Source organism: Sceloporus undulatus, chromosome 11, assembly GCF_019175285.1.
Source record: "Sceloporus undulatus isolate JIND9_A2432 ecotype Alabama chromosome 11, SceUnd_v1.1, whole genome shotgun sequence".
NCBI lineage: Eukaryota > Metazoa > Chordata > Lepidosauria > Squamata > Phrynosomatidae > Sceloporus > Sceloporus undulatus.
Genome location: NC_056532.1, coordinates 7,446,734 through 7,459,124, shown reverse-complemented (window position 1 = coordinate 7,459,124; position 12,391 = coordinate 7,446,734). Strand labels below are relative to the sequence as shown.

General features: G+C 42.8%; 3 protein-coding genes across 11 annotated transcripts in view; 1 reads left to right on the top strand and 2 right to left on the bottom strand.

Moving 5' to 3' along the window:
* Positions 1 to 675, bottom strand: part of SYNRG (synergin gamma) — a 33,598-nt gene extending 32,923 nt beyond the window's left edge. For 5 of the 9 annotated variants that reach the window (XM_042442333.1, XM_042442335.1, XM_042442337.1 and 2 more), the window contains exon 1: positions 516 to 674. In XM_042442333.1, coding sequence (XP_042298267.1) covers positions 516 to 625 — 110 coding nt within the window. In that variant the 5' untranslated portion in view covers positions 626 to 674. Of the gene's footprint in view, positions 1 to 515 lie in introns of all 9 variants that reach the window. The other 4 variants (XM_042442332.1, XM_042442334.1, XM_042442339.1 and 1 more) reach the window with 3 other exon arrangements.
* Positions 1 to 12,391, top strand: part of SHPK (sedoheptulokinase) — a 938,822-nt gene that overhangs the window by 543,239 nt on the left and 383,192 nt on the right. The window lies entirely within an intron of this gene.
* Positions 2,764 to 9,920, bottom strand: DDX52 (DExD-box helicase 52). The gene is made up of 15 exons (XM_042442358.1): positions 9,735 to 9,920; positions 8,456 to 8,678; positions 8,185 to 8,324; positions 7,814 to 7,999; positions 6,482 to 6,625; positions 6,116 to 6,227; positions 5,933 to 6,005; positions 5,532 to 5,735; positions 5,234 to 5,324; positions 4,796 to 4,918; positions 4,513 to 4,663; positions 3,806 to 3,881; positions 3,596 to 3,667; positions 3,186 to 3,278; positions 2,764 to 2,897 (listed from the first exon to the last, which is right to left on the bottom strand). The coding sequence occupies exons 1-15, from the start codon at positions 9,870 to 9,872 to the stop codon at positions 2,813 to 2,815; spliced, it is 1,911 nt and encodes a 636-aa protein (XP_042298292.1). The 5' UTR covers positions 9,873 to 9,920; the 3' UTR covers positions 2,764 to 2,812.

Here is a 12,391-nt window from a genome sequence, read left to right as displayed (position 1 = left end):
AGAATGCATAAGAGAATGTGAATATATAGTATTTCATATATAAAAATGTTATATATAAGTCTATATACAATTATATATGAATATGTGTGATTGCTCTCAGAATATATATGTGAATATATGAGTATGACTACTCCTAGAACATATATTATATATAATATTATATTATAGAATATATAATTGTATTACATATGCATATATATGACTACCCTTAGAATAGATGAGTGTGTGTATATATATATATATATATGGCATTACAAATAGAATACTATACAGTATATGAATACATAAGAGTATGACTACTCTTGGAATATATAAGAGTATGTGAACACATAATATCACATATAAGACTATATATTATATATGAATATGTGGGGTTTATTATGACTGTTATTATTGTTATTAATTAGTCTCGTTTATATCCCTCTCTGGAGGCTTTGACAGCCGCCCCAAATGAAAACAGAAGTCTAAAAGGCGAGGCTTTTGAGGGGAATGTGGAAATGTGGGCGAGGCCTCACCCGGCGGCTCCCGAGGGGCTCCCTCCTCCTCCTCCTGCTGCTCCGGTGGCTGCGGCGTTGGAGGAGGCAGCGGCGGCTCCCGAGGCTCCCAGGCCCGGCCTCAGCGCCATTTTGACGCCGCTGGGGCCTTGTCAAGCCACTAGGCCGCGCCTCTCCCTGAGTTTCTTGAGGGAAGCTTTCGCGGGGCACGCTGGGAGTCGTAGTTCGGGGCGGGGCCTTTAGAACGCTCACTCAAGGGACTCTCGGGCCTCGCTGGACTACAAGACCCAACAGCTCCCAGAAAGTTGCCACAAGGCTGAATTGGGATAATAATAATAATGGCGCTGTGAGAGGGAACAAAAGGGCCCTTTTCTCCTCATAAAAAAGCAACAACAACGCCGGCCCTGAAATTATGGAGGTTATAGCACTACACTCTTTGAAAGCAGTGCTCTTTAAAATATTGTGGACTTCAGCTCCCATAATGCCAGCCCATTGCCCAACGTGGCTGAGGCTTCTGGGAGATGAAGTCCAAAACCTCTTAAAAGGGGACGGTTTAGGGACCACTGATGTACATGGTTTATTATTTAAATCAGAGGTCCCCACACTGCACCTCTTTAAGGGATTTTGGACTCCAGCTCCCAGAATTCTAACCCATTGGCCAACATAGCTGAGGCTTCTGGGAGATGAAGTCCAAAAAAAGCTCTTAAAAGAGCACAGTTCTTAAAAGCCTTGATATTTCAACTCCCATTGCACTCCTGGATGGATGAGAGAATAGAAGGCGGTCAATGGTTCCAGGGCAGATTGCCTCTCACTATATATATATATATATATATATATATATATATATGAGGACATAAGATTTGTCCAGCAAGCAAGAACATCCGAACCCATGGGCCCTAGCTGTGATGCCATTTTCCTAGAGCCACTTTTAATGTTTCTCGAAGGGAGGAGGCAATAGATATCCCCTGCCTACTTTCTGGAGACTCACTGTGTATGCATTTGCTTACACCAAGGTGAAAGGTGTATATGAATGCTTGAAGACCAGGGAGATCCCCTGTCGCTTGTTGGGTATGAACGTGTGGAGAAGTGGGATTTCTTTGCTGTAAAGGACTTGCTTCATCCATAAAAACACCAATAAATGATCTTTCACACCATGGTTTTGCTTCCCCTTGTATATCTTTGACTCTGCTTGGATGAGGCGCCTGTGATCGGCCCCCAAATCTTTACCATGACATAAGTAACTTACACCTTATAAATCTTTACCATGACATAAGTACCTTAGTACATGTCCATCCTCACCTAATAGTATCTGCTCCAACGGGCGGAAGCACTCTTTTCGGGAAGAGAACCGTCCCAGTTCCTGCAACAGAAGGGTCTTTTTCATCTTTATCTTTTCCAGACCGATTGACAAACCCTACATTTTGTTCCTTTCCTTTCCAGTTTTACGCTGGGTTGAAATAAACCAAGCTGGGGAACTGGGATAAAAGGTCTCCGAATCTCCTTGGGGTGCATCCCAACTTTAGGATTCTATGACTGTCTTTCCTCCCACAGAAGCAGCTATTGTATTGAGTTAAGGATGCCAATATGAAAGCATAAGCGCATCCCACCTTTTACTAATATGAAAGCATAAGCGCATCCCACCTTTTACTAATATGAAAGTATAAGCACATCCCACCTTTTACTAATATGAAAGTATAAGCACATCCCACCTTTTACTAATATGAAAGCATAAGCGCATGCCACCTTTTACTAATCCTCATTCTCTTATTTTGAGCCTAGGGAAGGAATCGGTGAAGGAGGAGAAGTTGTTCCTGCCATTGCATTGTGGTCTCTTGGGATCTTCACTCCGGAAGAGTGTCATCAATAAGAGTGTAGAGAGATCTTGTACCACCTTTGAGACTAACTGGAGAAAAGAAGAGACTAACACAGCTATATCTCTGAATAAATAAAGAGAGGATGGCCTACCTTCCCCACAGACTTCAGCATGAGCTTTCATCTGAGGATGTAGACTTTAGTCTAGGAACTACCAATGTCTTTCCTTCAAGTTAGTTTCAAAGGTGCTACAAGATCTCTCTGCATACTGATTCTACAGACTAACACGACTATATCTCTGAGTAAGTAAGAGAGGATGGCCTACCTTCCTCACAGCCTTCATAGGAAAGTTCGCTGCCATCGTTGTGAAAATCTCAACAAAAAAGAGACAGAACACACTCCATTTGTCCATGAACAGCGGACATGACCTTCCAGATTCACCATTCCTACAAGCATGACAAGTATAATGTCTTTATTCTGTGACAGATCGTTCAAGGCGGCGGAAATTACTTTTCCGGAACAATCCGTGCCTGAGAGGCGCTGTTTCTGGCGTTCTTCGAGTTCTTCTTTAGCTTCTTCTGGGTTGCCAGCCTATTGAAAATAAAAAGGTAACAAGTTCCAGGTTAGTAAAAGGTAATGCTCCTAGTTCTTTCAATCGGTCCAAGAGCACAAAACTATACTTGGAAGCCAGTCCACATTTAATATTAACTATAGCCTCTTCTATACATTTTATGGATCGGCATCCTTATAGTAACTGCTGCATGCTTTTTCTTATACCTCTACTAGATGAAAGACTTTCTTGTTCAATAGATAGAAAAGGAGAGAGACAGAGAATGTGCTCTTTCCCCAAATGCCTTCAATTGATAAGATTTCTCTTACTGTTTTGCCTTGGCTTTCCTCTTTAAGTACTCTGGTGAGGTCAGAATGTGTTCCCTTTCCAACGGTTTCTTGATCAGCTTCTTCTTTTGCTTGCTGGAGATTAGATGGAAGAAAAGAACCGTGACATAAACCTATTTAGTTTGGAGGATTAAAAGGGAACCAGAAATTAAACCAAGAAAGGTTCACCTAGCTCACGAAAGTCGAAAGCCTGGTTCAGAGAAGCAAGAACAAGCCATTTTACATCCATGGAATATGCTTAGCAACTGGCCAAAATAGTGGATGTTTGATTTCCAAGCAAAAGGAAGCGCAATGCGTTCCTGTCACCATCCTCTCCGAGCAAAGCTTTGATATCTGATGTCTCTACCTTTGAATGCTTACAGTCTTAGCATCCCTTGCTTTAACTGATGTACCTTTGCAGCTTCCGGAAATGTTGTATATAGTCAGGGACGGGGCAGCCAGCTCTCTGGATGACGCTCGCGATGCTGCAAGGAAAGAAAAAGGAGGGATTGGGGGGCAAAGAGAAGAAAAGAGTGAGGAGGATAAGGGAGATAACAGACAGCTACCTTTACAAAACCTGAATCAGAGGATCACAATCGCACAATCGGAAGGGAGAGAGGTACCTTCGCAGTAATGGCTTGTCATCTTCGGTGAAGAAAGTAATTGCTTTTCCGGAGTGTCCTGCTCTCCCTGTGCGACCTAAAATGGAGATGGAACAGGACAGCAAATAAGTATTATCTCTCTTTAGCTTAGAGACATTGTTTATAAGAGTCTAATGCACAAAGGCTAGCAAGATGCAGATATGTTCCTAAATGCTGTGAGACTTCCCTAATTCCAAGTCAGCATTAATATGAGGCTATTGTTTGCTGCCTACACTACAGCAGGAAGACTGGGAAAGTACAACTCAATGGAGAGAGTAGGAGGTAGGAAGAGGAAAAGAGAATGCAAGCTTTTCTAAATCAACTTGTTCCAGCCTTTTGCTATCCAGAAATCCTGGACTTCAACATCCAGAAGTCCATGGGCCATTCCTGAAAGTTGAAGTCCAAAAGATCTAGCAGGAGGGAAAGGTTGAGAACCACCACAAACCTCATAGCAGCTTCTCTGATCCTTTCAAGCACTTCTTCCCAGCCAAAAGGACGAAGAATAGTTTCCCCTTGAACTGAAAGTTTGCACCCACAACCACAGCTTGTGTTTGGTGGACCTCAAATTCAGTGATCTTTGCAACTTGACAACAGAGTAGCAACCGCTGGGCTTCATGCGTATGACACATCAAAAGAAACAGTTAAAATATGTGCCCAGCGGCACCTTGAAACCTGCAACCCAAACTCACCGATCCGGTGGATATATTCCACAGCGCTACTTGGAAAGTCAAAATTGATAACCATGTTCACTCCTTTGAAGTCGATCCCTCTCGCCAGCAAAGCGGTGCAGATGAGGACCCAAATCTTTCCCGCTCTGAAACTGTGGACGACACCGTCTCTCTAGAGGAGACAAGAATGGTTTCTTTCCATGACACCGCAAATACACACAGCTTCTCTCATGGCACAGCGGCAATGGTTTCAAATTCCTTGGACTGCCCAGAGACCTGGTTTTGTCTGTGGCCTCTCCCCTACCTGTTGTTGGGTCCTGTCCGCATGAATGACGTCCACGTTGATGCCTTCGTAAATGAGCTCGTGGAACAGCTCTTTGGCCCGTTCAATGGACTGTACGAAAACCAAAACAGGAGGTGTGAAGCCCTGGAAGAAGAGAGAGAGAGAAGGGAAGCTGAGAAAGTGTGGCTAAAGATGCCGAACCCAGAGTAAGCCAGACAGGTTCACGGAGTCCAAACAAACAGCACTTAACAAAGCCTCTGACAAAAAAGCTCCTTTTTACAACCTGCTGCTATGTGTAAGATCTACAGCAAAGCTCTATGTCTCCCTTCACTCCTCATCCCCTGGTTTAAACGTGAGAAAGCATTAAAAATAATCACTCAGCATCGTTCCCAACATTATTAGATCCAATATCAGATTTACAAAGCCCACACGTTTCCTGAAAAGAGCACCATAACCCACCTTCTTCACTAAGTCTCTCATGGCTAACAGTTTTCCTGTCTCCGATCCAACAAACAAGAGCTCTTGGTCCACTGTCTCAGCCGCAGCATTTCTGAAAGCATTAAAAATGTAGCCATGTCAATCTGAAGAAGCAACAGGCAAACTAACACCAATGGCGAAAGACAAAGCCTAACTCTTAAGGCTGGTCAAATTCAAAGGCCAGGGAGTATACCAGTTGGAGGTTACAATTAGAGTACAACAGAGATTCAAAGACGCAAGAATACTCAACAAGGAGAAAACAACCAAGCGCAACACTCACCTTGCTCCAATAGAAATAGAGACGAGATTGTCGAGATTGAGTTTGCACCACTGCTCTACGTCATGTGCAAACGTGGCGCTGAACATGGCTCGCTTGACCACGTGGGAAGTGCATGCTAAGAAGATGGTGGCCAGCTGGTCCCGAAATCCCGTCTTCCCATCTTCAAACAGCTTGTCCGATTCGTCGACCACCAGCCACTCGACCCTAAATCGGAGCACAAAGTTGCCGTTAGTGGTTTAGTGAGGAGAACTATCTGAGAGCTTTCCGTATTACGGAAAATCTGACACAGTCCGCTCTCATTTCCAAAATGTATTTCCTAAGTACAACTGATCAATATGATCGATATGATCAATACACAGGCACACCGAAGAAATGCTCTCCAATGAGCGTTGGCTTTCTACCTGCTCAAATCAACCGCCGGAGGTTCTTGCTTCAGAAGATAGATAAGTCTGTTTGGAGTCGTCACCAGAATATCTGTCGGGAGGGAAAAACGCACAACGCGTTGTATATATAGCCAAGAGGGGGGAAAGGGGAATAAACTAAATCTGAATTCGTGAACCCTTTACGGTTCCCTGTTACCGTACCGAATTTTTGAGCCGACTTCCGTCCGAATTTCTTTGCAGCTGCAGCAGCTTTGTGGATCATGTGTATCCTGAACCCGGTGCCTTCTGACAACTTGACCAGCTCTCTGTGTGTCTAGAGGAAATGTAATGGACAGAAGAGTCAAAGTAGATGGTTAAGCAGAAGCAAAGACTACATTTTGCCAATCCTTGCTTTAAAGCAATTCATTATACTCTTTGTATTAAAGCATCATCACATGTATATTCTGCTGTTTCTGTAGGAAGCATGAATGTAGTTCCCACATGTCTCTGACTCAAGAGTCCCTCCTGTTTAGCTTTATCCACTCCTGGCCTATCTAAATGCGCCTTCAGTCTAAATCCCAGGCCTACCTGGCTGGCCAGTTCCCGCGTGGGCGAGATGATGAGCGCCCGGAACCCTTTATTCCTTGGTTGTTTCAAGTGCGCCAAAATAGGAACGCTAAAAGCCAGCGTCTTCCCTGAGCCGGTCGGGGCGCAAGCCAAAAGTTCGCGGCCCTAGAAAAGAGAGCAGATACAAGACAGAGTGAGGCCTTTTGATTAAACCTCCATGCTACGGTGAGCAAAGTAACCATGCGCCAAGTTAAAACAGTACTGAACGCCACGGATGAAGGAGACGCATTTAAGTCCCCCTTGTTACCACTTATTCTTAACATGCAAGGCATGATGCACCTTCAGTCATTATTATGTTCAACTCCATAGCAGTCCAGTGAAGCAAGAACCGCCAGTTATCACAAAAGGAGGCAACGATGTGCCCAATGGCAACTCACGCATCAGACACTATGAGCTTCAAGTCTAAGATTCAATGGTCCGATAGGAAACCTCCAAGGACATAGGTCACCAAGCACCAAGAAATGAACATAGAAACTATGGGCCCATACAGACAGGGCTGCTTCGGGTCACTTTGGAGGTATGCTTTTTAAATTACATACGCATCTTAAGAGGCCAAAAGCTGCGTTCTAGTCCTAAGGACTGAAGCATAGCTTTGGGGTAGCTTCTGGATTCTTAGGACGCATGTATTATTTAAACAGCATACCTCCAACATGACCCGAAGCAGCTTTATTTTGCCATCTGTATGGGCCCTATATATGCACTGGGGCTATTCTGTGGGTAGAAGATGTAATACTACTAATCCAGATGGCTACATTCTGCAGCCAACATCAGAGACACTATGGCCTGTTACAGACTGCCAAAATAAAGCTGGTTTGGGTCTCTTTGGAGGTATGCTATTTAAATGGCGCATGGGTCCTAAGAGTCTGGAGGTCGCACCAAAGCCACACTCCATTCCTAAGCACCCGAGTACAGCTTTGGTGCAGCTTCTGGATTCTTAGGATGCATGCATCATTTAAACAGCATACCTCCAAAGAGACCCGAAGCAGCTTTATTTTGGCAGTCTGGAACAGGCCTAAGCCTCTGTATAGTGATTATTGGGGAACATAAGTGAGAGGGCTATTAACCATGTGCCCTGTCTATGGGCTTCTCATAGGTACCTGGTTGGTTGACGTTGTGGTAACATAGCCCTGGTGTTGAGAGGCCTTTAGTTCTAGAGTAGTAGGGCTCATGCTCAGAACTAGCCCAGCATAAAGTGGATAAAGAAAGCCTTCACAGTGCCTGAAACGTAAATCCATGCCCCTTATAAACTACATCTCTGTTTCATCTCCAGATGAATAAATAACCAGGACATACGTGGAGCATGACGGGGATCGCTTGCATCTGAATTGGTGTCGGGGTCTGGAATCCGGCCGCTTCAATATTGCGCATGACCTTTGGGTGGATTTCGTATTCTTCTCCGAGCTGCTCGAACGTCGCAATGGGATCCGGAAGATCCGTTCCCTGGATGTAGATCTTGTGCTTGTTCCTGAAATGATTCATCTGGGAAACACCAAGACATGTTGCAATGAAAATATACCCCTTTGCCTCCCTTGCCTTCCAGATTCCTTTGCCATATTAAAGTATGTTTCTAAAATAGAAACGTTACACTCAAAGGTTTATAAAGATATGCCTAACAATGCTTCTTTGCAGCAACATGCAGGAAAAGGAGAATGGAAACACTTCACCTTTTGCTGACTGGCTTGCCTCAGCTTCTCTGCGGAGAGCAGCTTCTCCTCCTTCTTTTTGGGGACGCCGAGCTTCGCTTCCAGAGCGGACATCCACAAAATCCCATCGTTTTCAGCGGCGGAAATCACCGGAGCCGTTTCTGAAAGGGATAAGAACATCTCTGTCTAAACCAGGGGCGAGGAGAGGAAACAACCCACACTTTAGAAAAGGCATCTAAAATGGCGTCCTGTTTTTAAGTCGAGCTTAAATGGACTAAGATGCTCAGGTTACCTTTCTTCTTTTTCTTCCTTCCTTCAGTCGCTTGCTCTTCCTCTTTTCTCTTCTGTCCTGCCCCTGTTTTCTTTGCGGTTACGGATTTGATAGCTTCGCCTTCAGACGCGTTTCTTCCTCCTCCATCGCCGCCCAGAGAACCGGTTGGCCTTTTGCGAGCGAAAAAATCAAGCTCTTCCAGAATCTCCGCTGCTCCGGCTTCCTTGTCCTTCGTTCTGATCACCTAAGATTAAACAGATTCGCACAATCCCTCTTCAGAGTAGCATCTTAACATGGCGAAAGGTCTGGAAACAACTCTTACTGTCAGGAAGTTCTTCCTAATGTTGAGCTGGAATCTCTTTCCCTGTAGTTTGAATCCACTGCTGTTTTCCTGTTCTCTGGAGCAGCAGAAAACAAGCTTGCTCCCTCCTCAATATGACATCCCTTCAAGTATTTAAACAGAGCTATCATATCCCCTCTTAACCTTCTCTTCTCCAAGATAAACATATCCAGCTCCCTAAGCCCTTCCTCATAGGTTTCCAGACCCTTCACCATTTTAGTCTCCCTCCTTTGGACACATGGCTCCAGTTTCCCAATGTCCTTTTTGAATTGTGGAGCCCAGAAGTGGACACAATATTATTCCAAAGCAGAATAGAGTGGCACTATGACTTCCCTTGATCTAGACCCTATACTTCTATTGATGCAGCCTAGAATCGCATTGGCCTTGTTCGCTGCCGCATCACACTCTTGACTCATGTTCAACTTATGGTCTACTTCAACTCCTAGATCCCTTTCACACATCTAAGTCTTAACCCCATCCTATATCTATGCATTTCAACTTTATTCAGCCTTACCTTCCTCCGTGTCGAAAGACATTTTGTTAGCCTTGGCTTTCTAATCTATTCAAGTCCTTTTGAATTCTGATCCTCTCCTCTGGAGTATTAGCAATCCCTCCTAGTTTGGTCTCAATTGCGAATGTGAGAAGCCTGCCCTCCATTGAAATCATCATCATCATCATCATTATTATTGGGGGCCCTTCCATCTCTATGATGCCACAACCCCCCCACCCCCCTTTTTCCTGGGAGAGAAAGAGAGGCTATAAACTCAACTGTTAAAACCAGTGGTACCCAAACCCTGGCTTTCCAGGGCCTTGTTGGACTTCAACTCCCAGAATCCCTGGCCATTAGCTCAGAGGGCTGAGGCTTCTGGGAGTTGTAGTCCAAAAGTGTGGGAACCACTGTATTAAATGAAAAGGGGATAAAGAGAGGCCCAAGGATTTGAAATCGAAGCCAGGCTCCACCTTGAAGCGCTGGGCGTCGCTCCTGAAGCGCCTCACGTCGAACTTGGCGCCGGTCCCCAGCCTCCGGAAGAGCTCCCTGGAATCCATGCTCACGCTTCTCCTTCCTCCTTCTTTCCCAGCACGCACCGCGCGGACCATGAAGCACCGCGTCCGTCGCCTAGCAACGAAACTCCAAAAAGCGGAAGTTCCCAACCATAGAGTTGAGCTCGGAGGCTAGAGCGTCTCCTCTGGAATAAGGACTTCCGCCCTGTGTAAAAAAACATAGAGCTACGACATTCGTGAAAGATGAAGAAGAGCACAAAGCCTACACTTCCGGGTTCGCTTTATTATCAGTGGCGTCACACGGCTTTCCAATCGCCGTGGAGTTCTGGGAATTGTAGTTTTGGGACATCTTTAGCTTTTCCCTGCACTCGCTAAGGGCGCCAGCAGCAACCCCATTCTTGGCCTGGGGCGCCCTCTGACGGCAACAGAAAGGGCGAGTGGTTCTCCCTGCTGCGAGGATCCCATTCCTGGCTCTCTCTCGGGCGCCGTCTTGTGGCCACTGCTGCGCATCAAAGGACAATCATCGTAAAAGGTCGATAGCATTTACGGCCTCATCCCTGGCAGCGATCGCAAAAGGTCTATCGCCTCCTGTGGCTACTGCGCTTGCGCACTTCGGCCCCTTGAGGCTTTCGCGCAAAGCCCATTCCTATCCTGGAGCGCCCCCTTGTGGCCGAAAGTCGGCGTTGCTCGCCATCAGGCTCCAAGGGACCCATTCCTGGCTATGTCTCTGGCGCCCTCCTGTGGCTGCATGCGGGCATAACACGTATTTTAATGTTTTATAATATTTATTAATCATGTTTATTAATATTTATTAATACGTATTAAATACATTTATTTAAGAATATGTTTAAATAAATAAACACGTATTTTAATATTTTATATTTATTAATCATGTTTATTAATATTTATTATGTATTAAATACATTATTTATTTTAAATATTTATCAATAAATAAACACGTACTTTAATATTTTATAATATTTATTAATCATGTTTATTAATATTTATTAATACGTATTAAATAAATAATTTATGTAAGAATATGTATCAATAAATAAACATGTATTTTAATACTTTATATTTGCTAATAATATAATTTTATTACTATTTATTAAAATGTATTAAATAAATTATTTATTTAAGAATATTTATCAGTAAATGGTGGCGCAGTGGTTCAATGCCTGTATTGCAGCCATTAACTCAAAACCACAAGGTTGCGAGTTCAAGACCAGCAAAAGGGCCCAAGCTCGACTCAGGCTTGCCTCCTTCCGAGGAGGGAGCTAAAATGAGTACCCAGACTGTTGGGGGCTAATTAGCTTACTTGCTAATTAGCTTGCTTGCTGTTCACCGCTATGATCTTTGGAATAGCGGTATATAAATAAAACAAATTATTATTATTAAATTATAAATAAACATGTATTTTAATATTTTACAATATTTATTAATAATGTTTATTAATACTTATTAATACATATTAAATACATTATTTATTTAAAGAATATTTATCAATAAATAAACATATATTTTAGTATTTTATGATATTTGTTAATAATTTTTATTAATGTTTATTAATACGTATTAAATAAAAAATTATTTAAGAATATTTATCAATAAATAAGCATGTATTTTAATATTTTACAATATTTATTAATGTTTATTAATATTTATTATGCATTAAATAAATTATTTATTTAATAATATTTATCAATAAATAAACATGTATTTTAATATTTTATGATATTTGTTAATATTTTTAATTAATATTTATTAATACGTATTAAATAAATAATTTATTTAAGAATATTTATCAATAAACAAACACGTATTTTAATATCTTATATTTCATTAATAATGTTTATTAATATTTGTCGATACGTATTAAATAAATAATTTATTTAATAATATTTATCAACAAATAAACATGCATTTTAACATTTTATAATATTTATTAATAATTTTTATTAATGTTTATCAATACATATTAAATAAATAATGTATTTAATAATATTTAATCAATAAATACACATTGAGATCTTATAATATTTATTTAATAATATTGGTTAACAATTAATAATAGTTCTCCAGTGGGGATGTCGCCAGTGATACCATCACGGGGCCCGACTGAAAAACCCAAAACGCGCCTCTGAAGCACCGCGCCGTCGATCTGGCGTCCGATCCGTTTCCAACCCGGCGGTTAAAAGCATTTTTCGTGGGTGTCACGCCCGACACTTTGGCTTGTGCAAAAGCACCAGGTGCTGCGGGGAGATGTTTGGGAGTGATTAAAATAACCTGCCATTCCTGCTTCCTATCTGGTTGTAATACAGATCCTAAGGATACAGAGGCTGCTGCACAGGGTGGCCAACTTTCCCCGCTCACTCTGCTCCTCTGCCCAGGAGGAGATGCCTGGGGAAATGGCTTCATTTTTGGCAATAATAATAGTTTCCTTGGCACGCTTCTTGCCCAAAGCCATCCTCTGGGTTCACATGTCCGAGCCGGGATTTGAACCCTTGTCTCCAGAGTCCGATGCCCAAACCACGCTGGCTCTTCGTGGTTTAATGACAGAGGACTTTGGAGACTTCGGACTTCAGGTCCCAGAAGCCTCAGGCACGTTGGCC